Here is a 16,363-nt window from a genome sequence, read left to right as displayed (position 1 = left end):
TGTAGTATTCTCTACAGAACAAACTTTCTTGTTTTTTACAATATGGATATACTTGAGTATTTTCCAAATCTTTAAGTGTTAGTCTTGTTTTGCTTACCATTATTCCTTCTCTGTTCATTTCTTTGTTCTTGCCATTTACTATAAGCAGTCAGGTGAAACCAAGCTATTCCTTCAACACTTTGCTGAGAAGAAGTCTCCTTACTCAATAAAATTTCAGTTTTGTTCCTTACAAATTCCACAGAATGCTAGAACATAGCCAGTGTTTTCTTTTTGCCACTTTATAACAAGGATCATCTTTTTTCCATTGTCCAATAACATGTTCCTCGTTTCCATCTGAAACCTCACCAGAATGGCCTTTACCATCTATATTTCTACAAGTATTCTGTTCAAGATTGTTTATATATTCCTGTTACAGCAGCACCCCACTTTTTAGTACCAAATCTGTCTTAGCTTGGGCTACTTTACGAATATATCACAGACTGGGTGGCTTCAACAGGCATTTTTTTCTCAGTCTTGGAGGCTGGGAAGTGCAAGATCAAAGTGTGGGCAGATTCACTTCCTGTGAGGACCCTCTTCCTTAACTTGCATGTGGCTATTTTCTCACTTTGTCTCTTCCTGTTGGGATCAGCAATGAGTGAGATTCTCTCCTCTCCTAGCTCCATTTTCAATGAAGTTTCTGTTCATTAATTTTTACAGTATTCTTCAGTAGTTGAATGGGTGAATAATCTGGTACATCCAGGAAATGGAATAATGTTCAATGCTAAAAATTAATATGCTATTAAACCATGAAAAGACATGGAGGAACCTTAAATATATATACTTAGGGCAATTCGAAAAGGCTACATACTGTATAATTCCAACTATCTGACATTCTGAAAAAGGCAAAACTATGGAAATATTAAAAAGATCAGTGGCAGCTCCTCGGGTTAACAGGATGAATTAGACAGAGTACAGGGGATTTTTAAGGCAGTAAAAACTATTATGTATGACACTCTGATGGTGTATACCTGTCATTATACATTTGTCAAAATCCATAGAGTGTAGAACATCAAGAGTGAATTTTAGTGTAACCTATGGCCTTTGAGTTATTATGATGTATCAATGTAGGGTCCTTAATTGTAAAAAATGTTTCACTCTGGTGGAGCATATTGCTCGTTGGGGCTGTGTGTGTGTGTGTGTGTGTGTGTGTGTGTGTGTGTGGCGAGGGAGGGGGCACAAAGTATATGAGAACTCTGTACTTTCCATTCAATTTTGCTGTGAACCTAAAACTGCTCTAAAAACATAAAATCTACTTTAAAAAATCTGATAATGGAAACAAAAGCTGTCATTTTAGCTATCTGGCCAGGTCTTACACCAGCTGGTGTACTGCAGTTTAGTTCTGACACTAATCACTCTGAGTTATCATCAGACTCCACAGGTGTAAGGACATGGTCCCCAATAAGACTGCCACTTCTTCATACACCAGCCGCAGCCAGGTCACCAGGCTATTCACACTTCTAGCCAAGTAGCTAACAGATAAGGGGGGTTCCCAAACCCCCCTCACAAGACTGCTCTCACTTCAGATGCAAGTTGCAAGTTCAGAGGTCTCTAGGCCACCTACACTTCTGACCAACTGGCTATCAAATGGGGGGTTTCCTGTGACTCCTCTCAGGTTTAATAATTTGCTAGAATGATTCATAGAACTCAGGGAAATGCTATACTTATGATTACAGTTTTATTATAAACAATACAAATTGGGACCAGCTAAATGAAGAGATGCATGAGGCAAGGACTTGAAGGGTCCTGAATGCAGAGCCTCTTGCTCTCTCCCTGTGGAAGCAGGTCACGTCACTCTTCTGGCACATCAGTGGATTAACCAAGTAGGAAGCTCCCCTGTGCTTCCGTGTCCAGAGTTTTTATTGAAATTTCATGACATAGGTATGATTGATTAAGCATTGGCCACAGGATTGAACTAAATTTCCAGCCTTTCTTCAGACAATGAGGGGTTCTGTGCCAAAGTCCCTAATCACATCTAGTCTTTCTGGTCATCAGCCCTGAGCCTGAGCCTGAACCATTTTGCTAGCATAAATTTGAGCTTGAATCAAGGGATTTTACCAAAAACAAATACTCCCCTATCACAGGAAATTCCAAGGGTTTTAGAAACTCCCTGCCTGAAATCAGGACAAAGACAAGACATATTCTTTTTTTTTAAATGTATTTTTATTGATTTCAGAGAGGAAGGGAGAGGGAGAGGAGCATCAATGATGAGAGAGAATCATCGATTAGCTGCCTCCTGCACGCCCCCTACTGGGGATCAAACCCACAACCCTAAGCATGTACCCTTGACTGGAATCCATCCCGGGACCCTTCAGTCCGCAGGTTGACACTCTATCTACTGAGCCAAACTGGCTAGGGCTGGCAAATTCTTTATTAGACAACACTGGGCTTTTAAAAAATGGTAGCCCTTGAAAAACCTAATACTTTTTTTTTTTAATTTGAAAATGTACCATGGAAAGCTAAGCTTAGATAACTGAAAAATATTTAAGATTAGAAGAGGTAAGAGCAATAGCTGATTTACAAATCTCTGTATTAGTCTTGTTTTAAATTATGTCCACAAAAGATCATCCAGCCTACAGTAAAGTCTTAAAAGAGTTTATTTGAGCCAAATTTTGAGGACATGCCCAGAAGCAAAATCTCAACTGATTGAGAAAATGCTTGGGAGACTAGCAGGTTTGTAGTTCCTTTTCTGCATTTAGAATCAAAGAAAATGTAAGGAGAAACACATGGAATCCATTGGTAAATTAAGGAGGTGGGAGAAGGCAAACCAGGGAAATCTCTAGCATTGAACAAATGGCAAAATGGAGAAACACATATTTCTTGTACACTGGTGGGTCCAGGATTGTTAATAATTTACATTTACAGTACATAGGGATGGTATATAAGGAACAAGATTAACATGAGTGCTCTGGTGGTCATGTGCTCTGGTGCCTCCATTATGTCTTCGAGGGATCTAGAAAAGAAAATTACTCTGGCCTCCTAGATGCATAAGAACGATGGACAGAGTTCAGTTAAAGATTTACCTCTGCTAAGGAAGCTACAGGCCTGGGATGTGACTACCCGCCATGGCCTGCCCACTTAGGAATTTATGATTAGACCATCCTGTGTGGTTACTTTTGTTCACTGAGCTTGTCAGGCCTGCCATGTGGCCCCCTGAGCTTATTAGGGTTATTTTATAGCTCCTTTTTTGTTCACAGTTCTTTAAATCTTTCTGTTATAGCTCTTTAAATCTTTCTAGCTCGTGCAGTTTGGATTTCATATTTATGATTTTGATGCACAAATGATTTTCTTTTGATAAAAAGTATATAAGAGAAATTTACTTGGAAAGGTGAGCTTGTATAATAACATATGAGTCTTTCCAGTTTTCACTCACACTGGTAAAATAAAATAAACAGATAACTTTAAAAAGCTTTTTTCCTGAGCTGTAGGTTGCTTCATTGGACTCACTTTCCTCTCTAAGAGCAAGTTATTTTAGAATGTATCCACTTTTCTCAAGGAAGTACTTAGTTCTGTTTTTTCTTTTGCAGATTGATTATACCGGAATAGACCCTTCCAGTCCCTGCAATAAATGTTTGTCCCGGAATGTGACACCTTGTATTTGTACAATTAACTTCACACTGGAACAGTCATTTGAGGTCTGTATTCCCAAGTAATGTGTTTAAAGACATGTATTTAAGTAGTTTATTTTAGCACTTTGTAATCTAAATTTAAAACATTGTATTTTATATTACTGGAACATTTTATTATACAAATCACTTTTGATCACATTTATATCTACACTTGTATTTTTAAAATTATTGTTCAAATTATTTTGCCCACTTCTAATATTAAAGCAAGTTTTTAGAAAATAAATACTGCCCTAGCTGATTTGGCTCAGGGAATAGAGCGTTGGCCTGTGGACCAAAGGGTCATGGGTTCAATCCTGGTCAGGGGCATGTACCTTGGTTGCAGGCTCCTCGGGCCCTGACCTTGGTCTCTGTCTTTCTCTCCCTCTCTGAAATCAATAAAAATATATTTAAAAATAAAAATAAAAGCCCTTTAAAAAAAAACAAAGGAAATCAGCAAACAGAATAACAAAATTTAAAAAATTCTATATATTTTAAAGCACTTTTATAAAAAAAAAAAAAAAAAAAAAAAAAAAAAGAAGAAGGAAGGGAGGGAGGGAGGGAGGAAATACTAATTCACCCATTATTTTACGGTATTATTTTTCTATCAGATATGAACCATTACCATAAATACAAACACTTAGTGAAACTATTGACCTTTTTATGTCTTGATAAGCAGTTAGAACAACATTTCTGTGTGTGTGGTCTGTCTGTCTTTTGTATTCACACTTATCTAGCAATCTGGGAAACAGCATCAAGGACAAATGGCAAGACCAGTTTGTGCTTCTTTACCTGAAAATTGAACTTAAAATTTTTTTATTTTTTAGGGAGCAAAACTGCTTTAATACATGCCAACTTTTTATGTTTTTCTACACTTGAGTTTTCTGAAAGGTAGTAATGACTTTTGTAGTCCCTGGTAGATGACTGCCATCTAGTGGTTGTAGATGCTCTTACACTAAAATAAAGGAAAATGTTGCCTTTTTATAAAAACAAGAAAATGAATTTGGGAGAAGACAGATTATTTTACTTTGTTTCAGCAGAAATAACATATAAGTTGAAAAGACTATAGAAATTCTATTATTTTTTAATGTGATGGACAAATTGTAAAGATGCATTAAGTTCTTATTGTCAGAACAGGCAGAATTAAAGCATTGAAAGAGCCTTGTAATGATTTAGAAGCTACATTAGTTTCCCCCTATTAAAAACAGTTATTTTAGCCCTAGCTAGTTTGGCTCACTGGATAGAGCATCGGCCTGGGGACTAAAGGGTCCCAGGTTTGATTCTGTTCAAGGGCATGTACGTTGGTTGCAGGCACATCCCAGTGGGAGTGCAGGAGGCAGCTGATCAATATTTCTCTCTCATCGATGTTTCTAACTCTCTATCCCTCTCCCTTCCTCTCTGTAAAAAATCAGTAAAATATATTTTTAAAAAACACAGTTATTTTAGAAAATTTTTCTGCAAAGGTGATCATTTTCAGATTCATTATTTTGTGGGCTCTGTGTTCTTTCGCAAGCCAACCATTTGAATTGCACTAAAGCCTTTTCAGAGAACTTCAAGTCAGTTATTTTGTCTCAGTATTCATTTAAAATAATTTCTTTTTCAGTTTGTAAGTTGAATTTACTGTACTTCTTGAGATGATACTTTTTCTTAAAGCGTTTTCTTTGTTTCTGTGATACAATTTTTAAAAAATCCTCACTGGAGAATATTTTTTCTATTGATTTTTTTCTTTTTCTTTTTTGTAGATAGATTGAAAGAGATACAGGAGAAGGGAGGGAGGGAAGGAGGGAGGGAAGGAGGGAGGGAGGGAGAGGAAGAGAGTGAAAGAGAGAAAGAGAGAGAGAGACACATTCATGTGAGAGAGACACATCGACTGGTTGTCTCCTGCACACACCCCCACCTGGGATGGGCAGCAAACCCTCAACTGAGTTATATGCCCTTGCCTGGCAGTTGAACTTCTAACCATCGAGCTAAACCAGCCAGGGCTGTGGTATAATTTTCATAACCAAAAATAAAGTAAGTAAATAGTTTTCATGTAAACATTTTCTTTATATAGAATAAGAATTTGCAAACATTTGACATTTGAAAATCAAGCTCTAAATAAATGATTATGTATATGAAAATAGCAAATCAAATAAAGCATATCTGAAATGTTAATTGAATTTCTCTTTTTCCCGGATTCCTTTCATCCTTTAATTCCTTTTATTTAGTTTTAATTTTTATTTAATTTATTGGGGGTGACATTGGTTAATAAAATTGTATAGGTTTTAAGTGTACAATTCTATAATATGTCATCTGTATATTGTATTGTGTGTTCACCACCCAAAGTCAGTTTTCCTTCTGTCACTATTATCCCTCCTTTTCTTTAATTCTTTTTAATTGAGGGTAAGATTATAGATGATAGAGGTAGCAACCAGAAAGTAGAAAATCGTGTCATGTTGTGCTACCTCTAAAAAATCTTACTTTCAAGATGGCATCTTGTGAATAATTGTCGTGTATGTAGGTTACTGTTCTTACTCAAGTTATTTCCAAGTTGGCTCCGTTGAATACATTAAAGCACTTTTCTTGATTATTACAAAGTGATACATTATTTTAGATACTTTACTAATTATTAATTTAATAATTACTACTATTATATAATATTCTGTGGAGAAATTTATTATGACTCAGCTTAAGTTCAGAATTACTTGGGCGGTAAGTGCTCATTGGGTAGACCAATCTGAATTAGAGAAAATTTTAAGTTGAAAGTAGATCAGAATAGGGGTGTGTGTGTGTGTGTGTGTGTGTGTGTGTGTTCTTTTAAATCTAAATAGCACTTCTTTGAAGTCTTTAAGGATATTTTCAAAGTTTATCCTTGGATTTTTGCAACATACTTTCTTTAACCTTCCTTACAATTTGTGTTGTTTTAGATTGCCAAGTACTGGTAGAGTTCACCCCAGTACCTGTTTTTTAAGTTTTCATAAACTAGTACAGTCCAAAATTATGTAACCTTTATGTATGCATGACACAGTTTTATACTTAATAGTTTTATGTGAAAAAATTTTCCTTTCTGTTCCTGTAGGGCAATGTGTTTATGTATTATGGACTGTCTAATTTCTATCAAAACCATCGTCGTTATGTGAAATCGCGAGATGATAGTCAACTAAATGGAGATCCTACTGCTTTACTTGTAAGTAAAATGATGAAAATGTGAAAATGTGGTTTCTATGAAACAATGTGTTAATTGTTTAGTTAGAAATGTTAAAAAAATTTTTTTAAAGAATTTGAAGTGAAAGAGTTTATTAGTGAAGCAGTAGAATAAAGAGAAGGCTACTTCATAGGCAGAGCAGCCAGAAAAGTTAATTTTAATAATGCTAGGATATATTAAACTTTTACTTGCCATTTATAGTTTGTTTAATGAGGGTTTTTAGTTAAAAAATTTTCCCCCTGGAATTTACAAAGATTAATGATTTCTCACAGCCAGAAGACAGGTTACTACGTGCTTATTCCTAATAGCGTTCTTGGGATTTTTGCTTTATTAATCTGTTTGTAATGGAATTTTGACAAGTCTAGCATTCTGGGCATGTAATTTGTTCTGTTTGGGTTTATTAGTTATTATCACACCAAGAATATGTAAATAAGCTACCTTTTTAAATTTCTGAGATTGTGTTTTAGAATGGAACATGTATGCTCTTCATTTTTTAACTTGTGGGAAGCCTGAGTAGTAAAGTCCAAAGGGTGGGTTACCGAAAAATGTCTGAGGAACTTTTTGAAAATATAGATTTCAGAATTCTAAGTATAGCAAGTTAGTGTCTGCAAGGGTGGAGCTCTAAAATGTATATTTTAACAAGCTCCCTTTCTGATGCCCAGCTTGGTTTGGGAATCGGTAGACTAGAGGATCTTAGTCTTCTGACTGTTGTTCAGCTTTTCATAGTAGTAGTTGGTGTGCAAGTAAGTATTTATGTTATTGCTGCCAGTCCAACCATCAGAGTCCCAGAGCAATCTAGGATCTCTTACAAATGGTGAATCTCTTAGAATGTAATTTAGGATCATATTGTGACCAGAATGGTTCTGGTAAACCATTGCCCTACTGGTTTTATTGCTAGTTCCTGATGTTTGGGTTCTTAAGAAATAGCAAGTCTGTTTAAAGATTCTAGTTAGGGCTGTAATATTTTACAATTTATGTGGGATTTACTCTGTGGGATCCAATTTTTAGAACTAAAATCCAGTGACGGTGATGTTCTTTGAGACATACCAACTTCCTAGGCCTCTCTCAATTTGTTGATTGGGAACATAGATTGAGTGTGTTCAGAGACCCAAAGCGGTAGTTGATTTGTAATTATTTTATTTAGATACCTGCGCATGCACTGAGGGTGAAAGAAGCTGAGATTGATTCTTTTTTTACAAACTGCAAGCAAAGATTTTAGACTAGACTAGGAATTGATGAACTGTTTTTTTGTAAAGGGCTAGATGATAAATATTTTCAGCTATGTAGGTCATATGGTTTCTGTAGCAGCTACTCACCTCTGCCATTGTAGAATGGAAGCAGCTAGAGACAATACTTAAATGAATGGGTGTAACTGTATTCCAGTAAACTTTACAAAAACAGGTGGTAGGCTGGATTTTGCCTGCTTGCTGTCATTTCTTGGCTCCTGGTCTGTACCAAAATGTGTGAATTTCTTTTTTTTTTCCAATCCTCACCCAAGGATATTTTTTCCATTGATATTCAGAGAGAATGAAAGGGAGGGAGAAGAGGGGAGACAGAAACAGAGAAACATCGATGTTAGCCACTCTGACTGGTTGCCTCCTGCACACGCCCCAACTGGGGGTAGGGAGGGAATTTTCCCAGGGAATTGAACCCGTGACCCTTTGGTCCATGGTCTGACTCTAACCACCAACCAGGGCCAAACTGTGAATTTAAGACCAGGTGATTTTCCAAAAATCTTAAAGATTTCAAAAATGGGCAGATTGAAGTTCAAGTTACTTAACATTGTGTGTAAGACTTCATAATATGATATCAACCTACACTTTAGGCTCATTGTTTTATACTTTACCTTTAAAAAAAATGTTTTTATTGATGAGAGAGAGAGAGAGAGAGAGAGAGAGAAAACAGAAGAGAGAAGCATCATGTGAGATTGTTTTGAGAAATGGCTTAATGTGGCCTTGGAGTCCCAGAACAACTCATATATACAACTTATCTCTACTTGGTAGAATCTCCATTTAACCCTGCAACTGCCATATGTCCTTGAGATCTTCAATAGGGACTAATGCTTCTTGCCTAGCCAGCATTTTCGTTTTCCTTGTACCTGGATGCACAGTTTAGAAAAGATAGTTATATTCTAGGAATCTGCATTAAGCCAACTCCCTTCCTCCCTCCCTCCTTCCTTCCTTCCTTGCTTCCCTTCCTTCTTTTCTTTTTTCCTTCCCTTGACAGGGGATTTAACTCAGAATCACAAATTTTGAATTAATTCTGTTAATTTTATAAGTGAGCACAGGTAAATCAAGGGACTTGCCCAAAGTCACATAGTACACAACTGGAACTAGAATCTCCAGTCTCTTTACCTCCAGTTTAAGACCCCTTCAATTATGTCACAACTAGATTGACAGTAGATTGCTTCTTAATTTTTCTTGGACAAAAAACTTTTTGTGGTTATGATTTCTGTGTTGATATGAAAATAAAAAATGTCAATTTGGTATATCCCTGTGACAAAATATATGCAAGGAAAAGTTACATTAAAATGATAATGCAGTAATGTTAAGGAATGTATTTTAGTATTTAAATGTAGCGTTATTTATAGTCTACTTAAAATACAGACTCATTTTGTATACGTTGTAAGTGAGAAGCAAGTAGGGATTGAATTTTTAATCAGTAATAGGAGCCTAGCTCATAGTTCTCTTGGAGGCCCAGGTAATAATTTCTCTTTTCTTTTCCTTCTAAATATCAGAATCCCAGTAAGGAATGTGAGCCTTATCGAAGAAATGAAGACAAACCAATTGCTCCTTGTGGAGCTATTGCCAACAGCATGTTTAATGGTATGATATAAATAAAAAGATATAGATATAGACATAAAATTAGGAAACTTTATGTAATCTTACTAGAGGCCCAGTGCATGAAATTTGTGCACTGGTAGGGTCCCTAGTGGCTGCTCGCTGCCAGCCAGGGCCTCCCTCCCTTCCCCCGGCTGGCCCCACCCGCTGGTTGAACTCATGGATGAACTCCCCGTTGAGGGGACAATTTGCATACTATGCTTTTATTATGTAGGAGTACAGATTTAATAGTCTAGTAAACATGAATGAAATTGAGAAATTCAACAATCTTAAGATAAATACAGGGTATCTCAAAACAATGTATGTACACTTTAACAGCTGATAGCTCAGTTTTCAACATGAAATGTATTTTAATAAACACTGCCTTTATAATTATTCAAAGTGTGTGCATACATTTTTTGGGAATACCCTATATATCAATTAGTAATTCAGTGGGGTATTATAATGCTTTGTGACTTTCTTCTGAGAATGCTTATATTTTAAGGATGAATTTTTGTTTCTGGGAAGAAATAAGCAGGGACATTGTGCTTTCCTATTTCATATATGATAAAATAAAAGCTAGGTTACCTTTCCCACCAACTGTTAATATTTATATCATTAAAAAGATGCTACAGTTGATCATTTAGAGCAGCACTGTATAATTATAAATATAATGTGAATCATAAATGTGAGACATGCATATAATTTTCAGTTTTCTAGTAGTCACAATAAAAATAATAAAAAGAAATAAGTGAAATTAATTTTTTTTAAATATATTTTATTGATTTTTTACAGAGAGGAAGGGAGAGAGATAGAGAGCCAGAAACATCAATGAGAGAGAAACATTGATCAGCCGCCTCCTGCACGCCCCCCCTGGGGATGTGCCCGCTACCAAGGTACATGCCCTTGAACAGAATCGAACCCGGGACCCTTGAGTCTGCAGGCCGACGCTCTATTCACTGAGCCAAACCGGTTCTGGCAGTGAAATTAATTTTTAATTAAGTTTATTGAGGTAATATTGGTTAATAAAATTATATAGGTTTCAAGTATACAGTTCTGTGATACATCATCTTTATATTGCATTTACCACCCAAAGTCAAATATCCTTCTATCACCATATATTTGATCCTCTTTAACTTTTACCACTCCCTACCCCCCTTTCCTCTGTTAACCACAATATTGTCTGTTTATGAGTTTTTGTTTGTTTTATTTGTCCATTTGTTGCTTTCAGTTTTATATCCCACATATGAGTGAAATCATGGTTCTTGACTTTTTCTGACTTCTTTCATGTTAGCAAGATATTCTCAAGATTTATCCACATTGTTGCAAATGGCAGTAATTCATCTTTTCTTATGGCTGAATAGTGTTCCATTGTATATATGTACCACATTTTCTTTATCCACTTTTCTATTGAGGGACACTTTGTTGTTTCCATGTCTTGGCCACCGTTAATATTGCTGCAATGAATATAGGAGTGCATATATGTTTATGAATAAATGTTTCCAAATTTTTGGGGTAGATACCCAGAAAAGGGTTTCTGGGTTATCTGGTAAATCCAGACTTAATTTTTTAAGGAACCTCCATACTGTTTTCCTTAGTAGCTATGCCAGTTTATATTCCCACCAGCAGTGATGGTGGGTTCTGTTTTATCAAACTACAAAGCTTCTGCACAGCAAAAGGAACCATCAGCAAAACAAAAAGGCAGCCAACTGAATGGGAGAAGGTATTTGCAAACAATGGGAGATATTTGCTCTGACTAGGGGTTAATATCCAAAATAAATAAAAAACTCATAAAACTCAACAACAAAATTACCCACTCAAACAATAGGCAGAGGACCTGAACAGACACTTCTTCCAAGAAAACATACAAATGGCCAACAGATATATGAAAAGATGCTCAACTTTGCTAGCGGGGAAATATAAATCGAAACTACAATGAGATACCAACTCACATCTGTTAGAATGGCTGTTATCAATAAGACAAATAATAACATGTTGGAGAGGTTGTGAAATTAATTTTAATAATATATTTTATTGAACCCAGTAAGCTCAAAACATCATTTCAGCATATAAATAATATGCATTATATAAAAGTTGTTGATAAGATATTTTATATTCTACTAGAGGCCCGGTGCACAAATTCGTGCACCAGTGGGGTCCCTTGGCCTAGCCTGCAGGTTCAGACCGAAACCTGCTCTCTGACATCCTCTGAGAGGTCCAAGATTGTGAGAACGCGCAGACCAGGCTGAGGGACCCCACCAGTGCACGATCGGGGCTGGGGAAGGATGTGGGAGGTTGGCCAGCCAGGGAGGGACCATGGGATGGCTCCAGGGTGTGTCTGGCCCATCTCGCTCAGTCCTGATCGGCTGGATCCCAGCAGCAAGCTAACCTATAGGTCAGAGTGTCTTCCCCCTGATGGTCAGTTCACGTCATAGTGACTGGTCGACCGGTCGACTGTCTGCCCCCTGGTGGTCAGTGGACATCATACCGAGCGGTTGAACAGCCGTAGCATATCATTAGCATATTACGTTTTGATTGGCTGAATGGACAACTGGACACTTAGCATATTAGGCTTTTATTATATAGGATTTTTTATACTAAGTCTTTGATATACATTTACAAAACATTCATTTAGCTGTCATTTCAAAAGCTCTGTAGCCATGTAACCACTGGTTACTATATTAGACAGTGCAGATAGAGAAATGCATAAACCATTAACTATTTATGAACGCATGTTTAAAAGAAAGAAGAGGCAGATTACCTTGCAAATAATTTTATTTGGTTTAATATTAAAACAATGGCCTTACTACCTATCAGCCAAATAGGAAAGTAACCTAGAACTGTATTGAGTGATGAAAGAAAAGTCCATCTGGGATTATAAATTTTTAATTGCTAATTCACATATAAATAATCAAGAGCAAATATACATCATATGCCTGCTCTGTTACCACCACCTTTGGGAGCAAATACCAGATCCTCATTTCTCATAGAGTAAAGCGGGTAGTATGGATTTTCAATATTTAGCAATATCTTCCTTTTCTTATGTTTAGATACATTAGAATTGTTTCTGGTTGTCAATGGATCATTTTCAACGGCAATTCCTTTGAAAAAGAAAGGTATTGCTTGGTGGACAGATAAAAATGTGAAATTTAGAAATCCCCCTGGAGAAGGCCCCCTACAAGAACGATTCAAAGGTAAAATATTACTAATATCCTTTTAAAACATGTTATAAGCTAGAAGTTTTAATAAAGTACCTAAAAGTTTCAATCTTTCGAATCTCAGAAGATGTTTATGCTTTTTGAAAACAGCTACTTTTCTTAACTTCATACATAATAAGGTAAAAGTATGTAGTCTGTTCTAATGTACTGAAATCCTAAAGGAAATGTAAACTTTTAATCTTAAGCTTCTCTGGTATTTTCTTATAAGCATTTTACCCATAATCTTTTAAAACTGCAATGAAGTTTCTTTTTAACAAACCCCTATTATTTATTATAACTATAGATCCAAATTTACTTTTGTTTCTGTATCTCAATTTCACAATGTAATGTTTCATTCCACTGTATCTTTGCATTAAATTATCTGCCTTTTGGTATATACTCAACAGCTCACTTTTAGTATTCTCTTTTTTATATATTTTGATTTTAGAGAGGAAAGAAGAGGAAGAGAGAGAGATAGAAACATCAATGATGAGAGAGAATCATTGATCGGCTGCCTCCTGCATGGCCCCCTACTGGGGATTGAACCTGAAACCCAAGCATGTGCCCCTGACTGGAATCAAACCTGGGACCTTTCAGTCTGCAGTCCAATACTCTATCCACTGAGCCAAACCAGCTAGGGCCTTTTAGTATTCTTTTAATTGAAATATTAAATTTTTGTAATTATGTTAAGTTGTTACATGAGGAATTGGTTTCTCTCTTGATATAAGACTTCCTTAGAATATGAATGTATTCAAACCTTTGAAAATGAGAAAAATATTCTGATTGTGTAATATATATCTTTGTTTTATTAGAGTGTGAATTTTCAGTGAAACTCTTAATAGAATATTTTGTCTTTCCCACTCCCACCCCTCCTTTTTAAGATACAACAAAGCCAGTAAACTGGGTCAAACCAGTATACTTGCTGGATTCTGACCAAGATAATAATGGATTCATAAATGAAGATTTTATTGTTTGGATGCGTACTGCAGCATTGCCTACTTTTCGTAAGTTATATCGTATTATAGAGCGGAAAAGTGATTTACATCCAACGTTACCAGCTGGAGACTACTTTTTGAATATCCAATACAGTATCCTTTTTTGGCCATGAGCACATATTCATAGAATTGGAAAGGAGTGTAGTCCAGCCATATCTTAGTTATATGGTATGCTACTTTGTGTTGAGTTATGATCTCTGCATTTTTATAAAAGTGTATGTATGGGAAAGTATCTTTTATGCCTTCCAGAAATATCTTTAATTTTTATATACTTTGTACTAGGGTTTAAGCATATTATTTTGTAAAATTATTTAAAATGTAGGTTCTGGGTTTACTTGTAAGCTAGATATTTTTACATGGGTGATTGTAATTGAGCTTAATGGGAAGGCCAGTGAATGTACCTAATAATAAATAAGTGTTGGTGGTACAAGCTGATTTTTTAAGATATATTTTTATTGATTTCAGAGAGAGGAAGAAAGAGGGCGAGAGAGAGGAAAATCAATGAGAGAAAATCATTGATCCATTGCCTCCTGCACGCCCCCTACTAGGAATCACGCCCACAACCTGGACATAAGCCCTAAATGGTAATTGAACTGTGACCTCCTGGTTCATAGGTCGACGCTCAACCACTGAGCCATGGTGGTTGGGCTACAAGCTGCTTTAATATATATTTTTACATATTAAAAATCAGCAGATATGTTAACTAATATCAACATAATTGTTTCTAACTATTGCTCTGTTCATAGTACAAAACATTTTTATCATTAGCTGTATTTTGCCACATTAATAATTGAAATGTAATTTTTAGTGCTGATAAATATCATTCATTTCAATCTGACTATGTCAACATTGTACTAAGTATTTTCCATGCATTATTTTACTTAAATTCAAGCTTTATGAAGTAGTTGTCATCTCCATATTATAGACAAGGGTACAGGAACATAGAGCATTTAAGTAACTTGCCTGAGATTACACGGGAAATAAGTAGAAGAGTTGAAGCTCATGGTCAAGCTATTGACCCCAAAGGCCATGACTTTTCTGTCAATCACCATCCCTAGCTAGTTTAAACCAGTCCATACCAGCCTAGATGCAGTCTTCCCTAAGACGGAAATGTTGAGTACTACCTTTTATTCAAAACAAAGTCCTTACATTTTTAAATCTCTAGTTCATTTTATATCTTATGAATGAAAAGTTTCTTAAATATTAGCATTTAAATGTTTGCTAATGACAGATTAAAAGTTACCAAGTTTTTGAAACTAGGTCCTCCTAGGAGCAATTTTGGGCAGACAGACCTAGATCAGGTGCTAGTAGAATGAGCATTATCTTGATACTGAACAGCTTCCCTCTACTTGGGCTACAGTCTCAAGATAATGGTTTAAAATTACTTAAAATGTAGGATCTGAATTTATTTGTAAGCTAGATATTTTTACATGGTTGACTGTAATTGAGCTTAATGGGAAGACCAGTGTAGCCAAAGTACAGGGCAGCATTCAATATCAAGATAATGCTCTTTCTACTAGCACCTGAACTGGCTCTGTCTGCCCAAAATTGCTCCTACAGGGACCTACTTTCAAAAACTTGGTAACAGTATCCAAACCTGATGCCTCCAGACTACAATAAAGGAAAGTCTTTGGAGTGAGCACTCAGGAATTCTCAGCTGAGAATTTGCATCCCAGGCATGGAGAGGAGAACTGTCAGGAGGATGCAGGATATATTGAATATTGACAAGATGGGCCTGCAAAATATCAAGGGTTAATTATCAAAACTAGGTATAAGGTAGGAACTAGAATCTAGATATTAGAATTAAGGCAGAAGCCCATTTTTTAGGTTTGTGATACTGGGAGATACTCGCATGGGTGACTTGAGACCATACTCCTCAGAGCTCTGGGTTAGTTAGAGCTCTCATAATCAGTGTGAACTGATTTAAGAAACTAGTAGAGCTAAATGTGCCATTTGGAGTCATTTGGAGAGTTGCAGGAGCCCAGAGAAACAGATGGGGCCCAATACTTGATTCAAAAGCCGCTTGTATAAAGGTTGTAAATCTTTTACATAAGGACTTAGTTGTCCCCTTTTCTGACCTGTTGCTACAATCCTACAACTGATCCATGCTCATCCAATAAACTGGCATCTCATTTCATAAATCTCTTTAACAACCCCCCTTTCTTTTCACTTCCACTCTGTTTTAGCCATCACCTCTCTGTGTCACACCATGAATTTTATCATTACTCCAAATCAGCAAGTTAAGACTTTAGTATAATGCTTTTTTACCCTGTTCTTAGAGTCTTCTCATATTCTCATAAGTACTCTCTTGCTACACATGCTCTTTGAGCTTACAGAGGAGACTTCTGATCCCTTCATCTTTTCCTTGTCTCTTGGTCTGTCAACCTCCTCTTTGAGGGTTTAACTGCTACTAGTATTTATTTGAAATATTTCTTCACATTATATTTCTTTTTTTCATTTTTATTTTAAACTAGAGGCCCGGTGCACAAAAATTTGTGCAATCGGGGGGGGGGGGGGGATCGCGCCC

At 36.2% G+C, this 16,363-nt stretch overlaps 1 protein-coding gene across 1 annotated transcript in view; it reads left to right on the top strand.

Moving 5' to 3' along the window:
• The window catches only part of TMEM30A (transmembrane protein 30A), a 36,938-nt gene that overhangs the window by 18,682 nt on the left and 1,893 nt on the right, over positions 1 to 16,363 (top strand). Inside the window, exons 2-6 of the mRNA XM_006779440.2 lie at positions 3,564 to 3,671; positions 6,700 to 6,807; positions 9,563 to 9,650; positions 12,695 to 12,838; positions 13,723 to 13,929. Of these exons, the coding sequence (XP_006779503.2) occupies positions 3,564 to 3,671; positions 6,700 to 6,807; positions 9,563 to 9,650; positions 12,695 to 12,838; positions 13,723 to 13,929 (655 nt within the window). The remainder of the gene's footprint in view (positions 1 to 3,563; positions 3,672 to 6,699; positions 6,808 to 9,562; positions 9,651 to 12,694; positions 12,839 to 13,722; positions 13,930 to 16,363) is intronic.

Source organism: Myotis davidii, unplaced genomic scaffold (assembly GCF_000327345.1).
Source record: "Myotis davidii unplaced genomic scaffold, ASM32734v1 scaffold104, whole genome shotgun sequence".
NCBI classification, from domain to species: Eukaryota; Metazoa; Chordata; class Mammalia; order Chiroptera; family Vespertilionidae; genus Myotis; species Myotis davidii.
The sequence above is the reverse complement of the archived record's forward strand: the minus strand, read 5'-3'. Positions and strand labels throughout refer to the sequence as shown.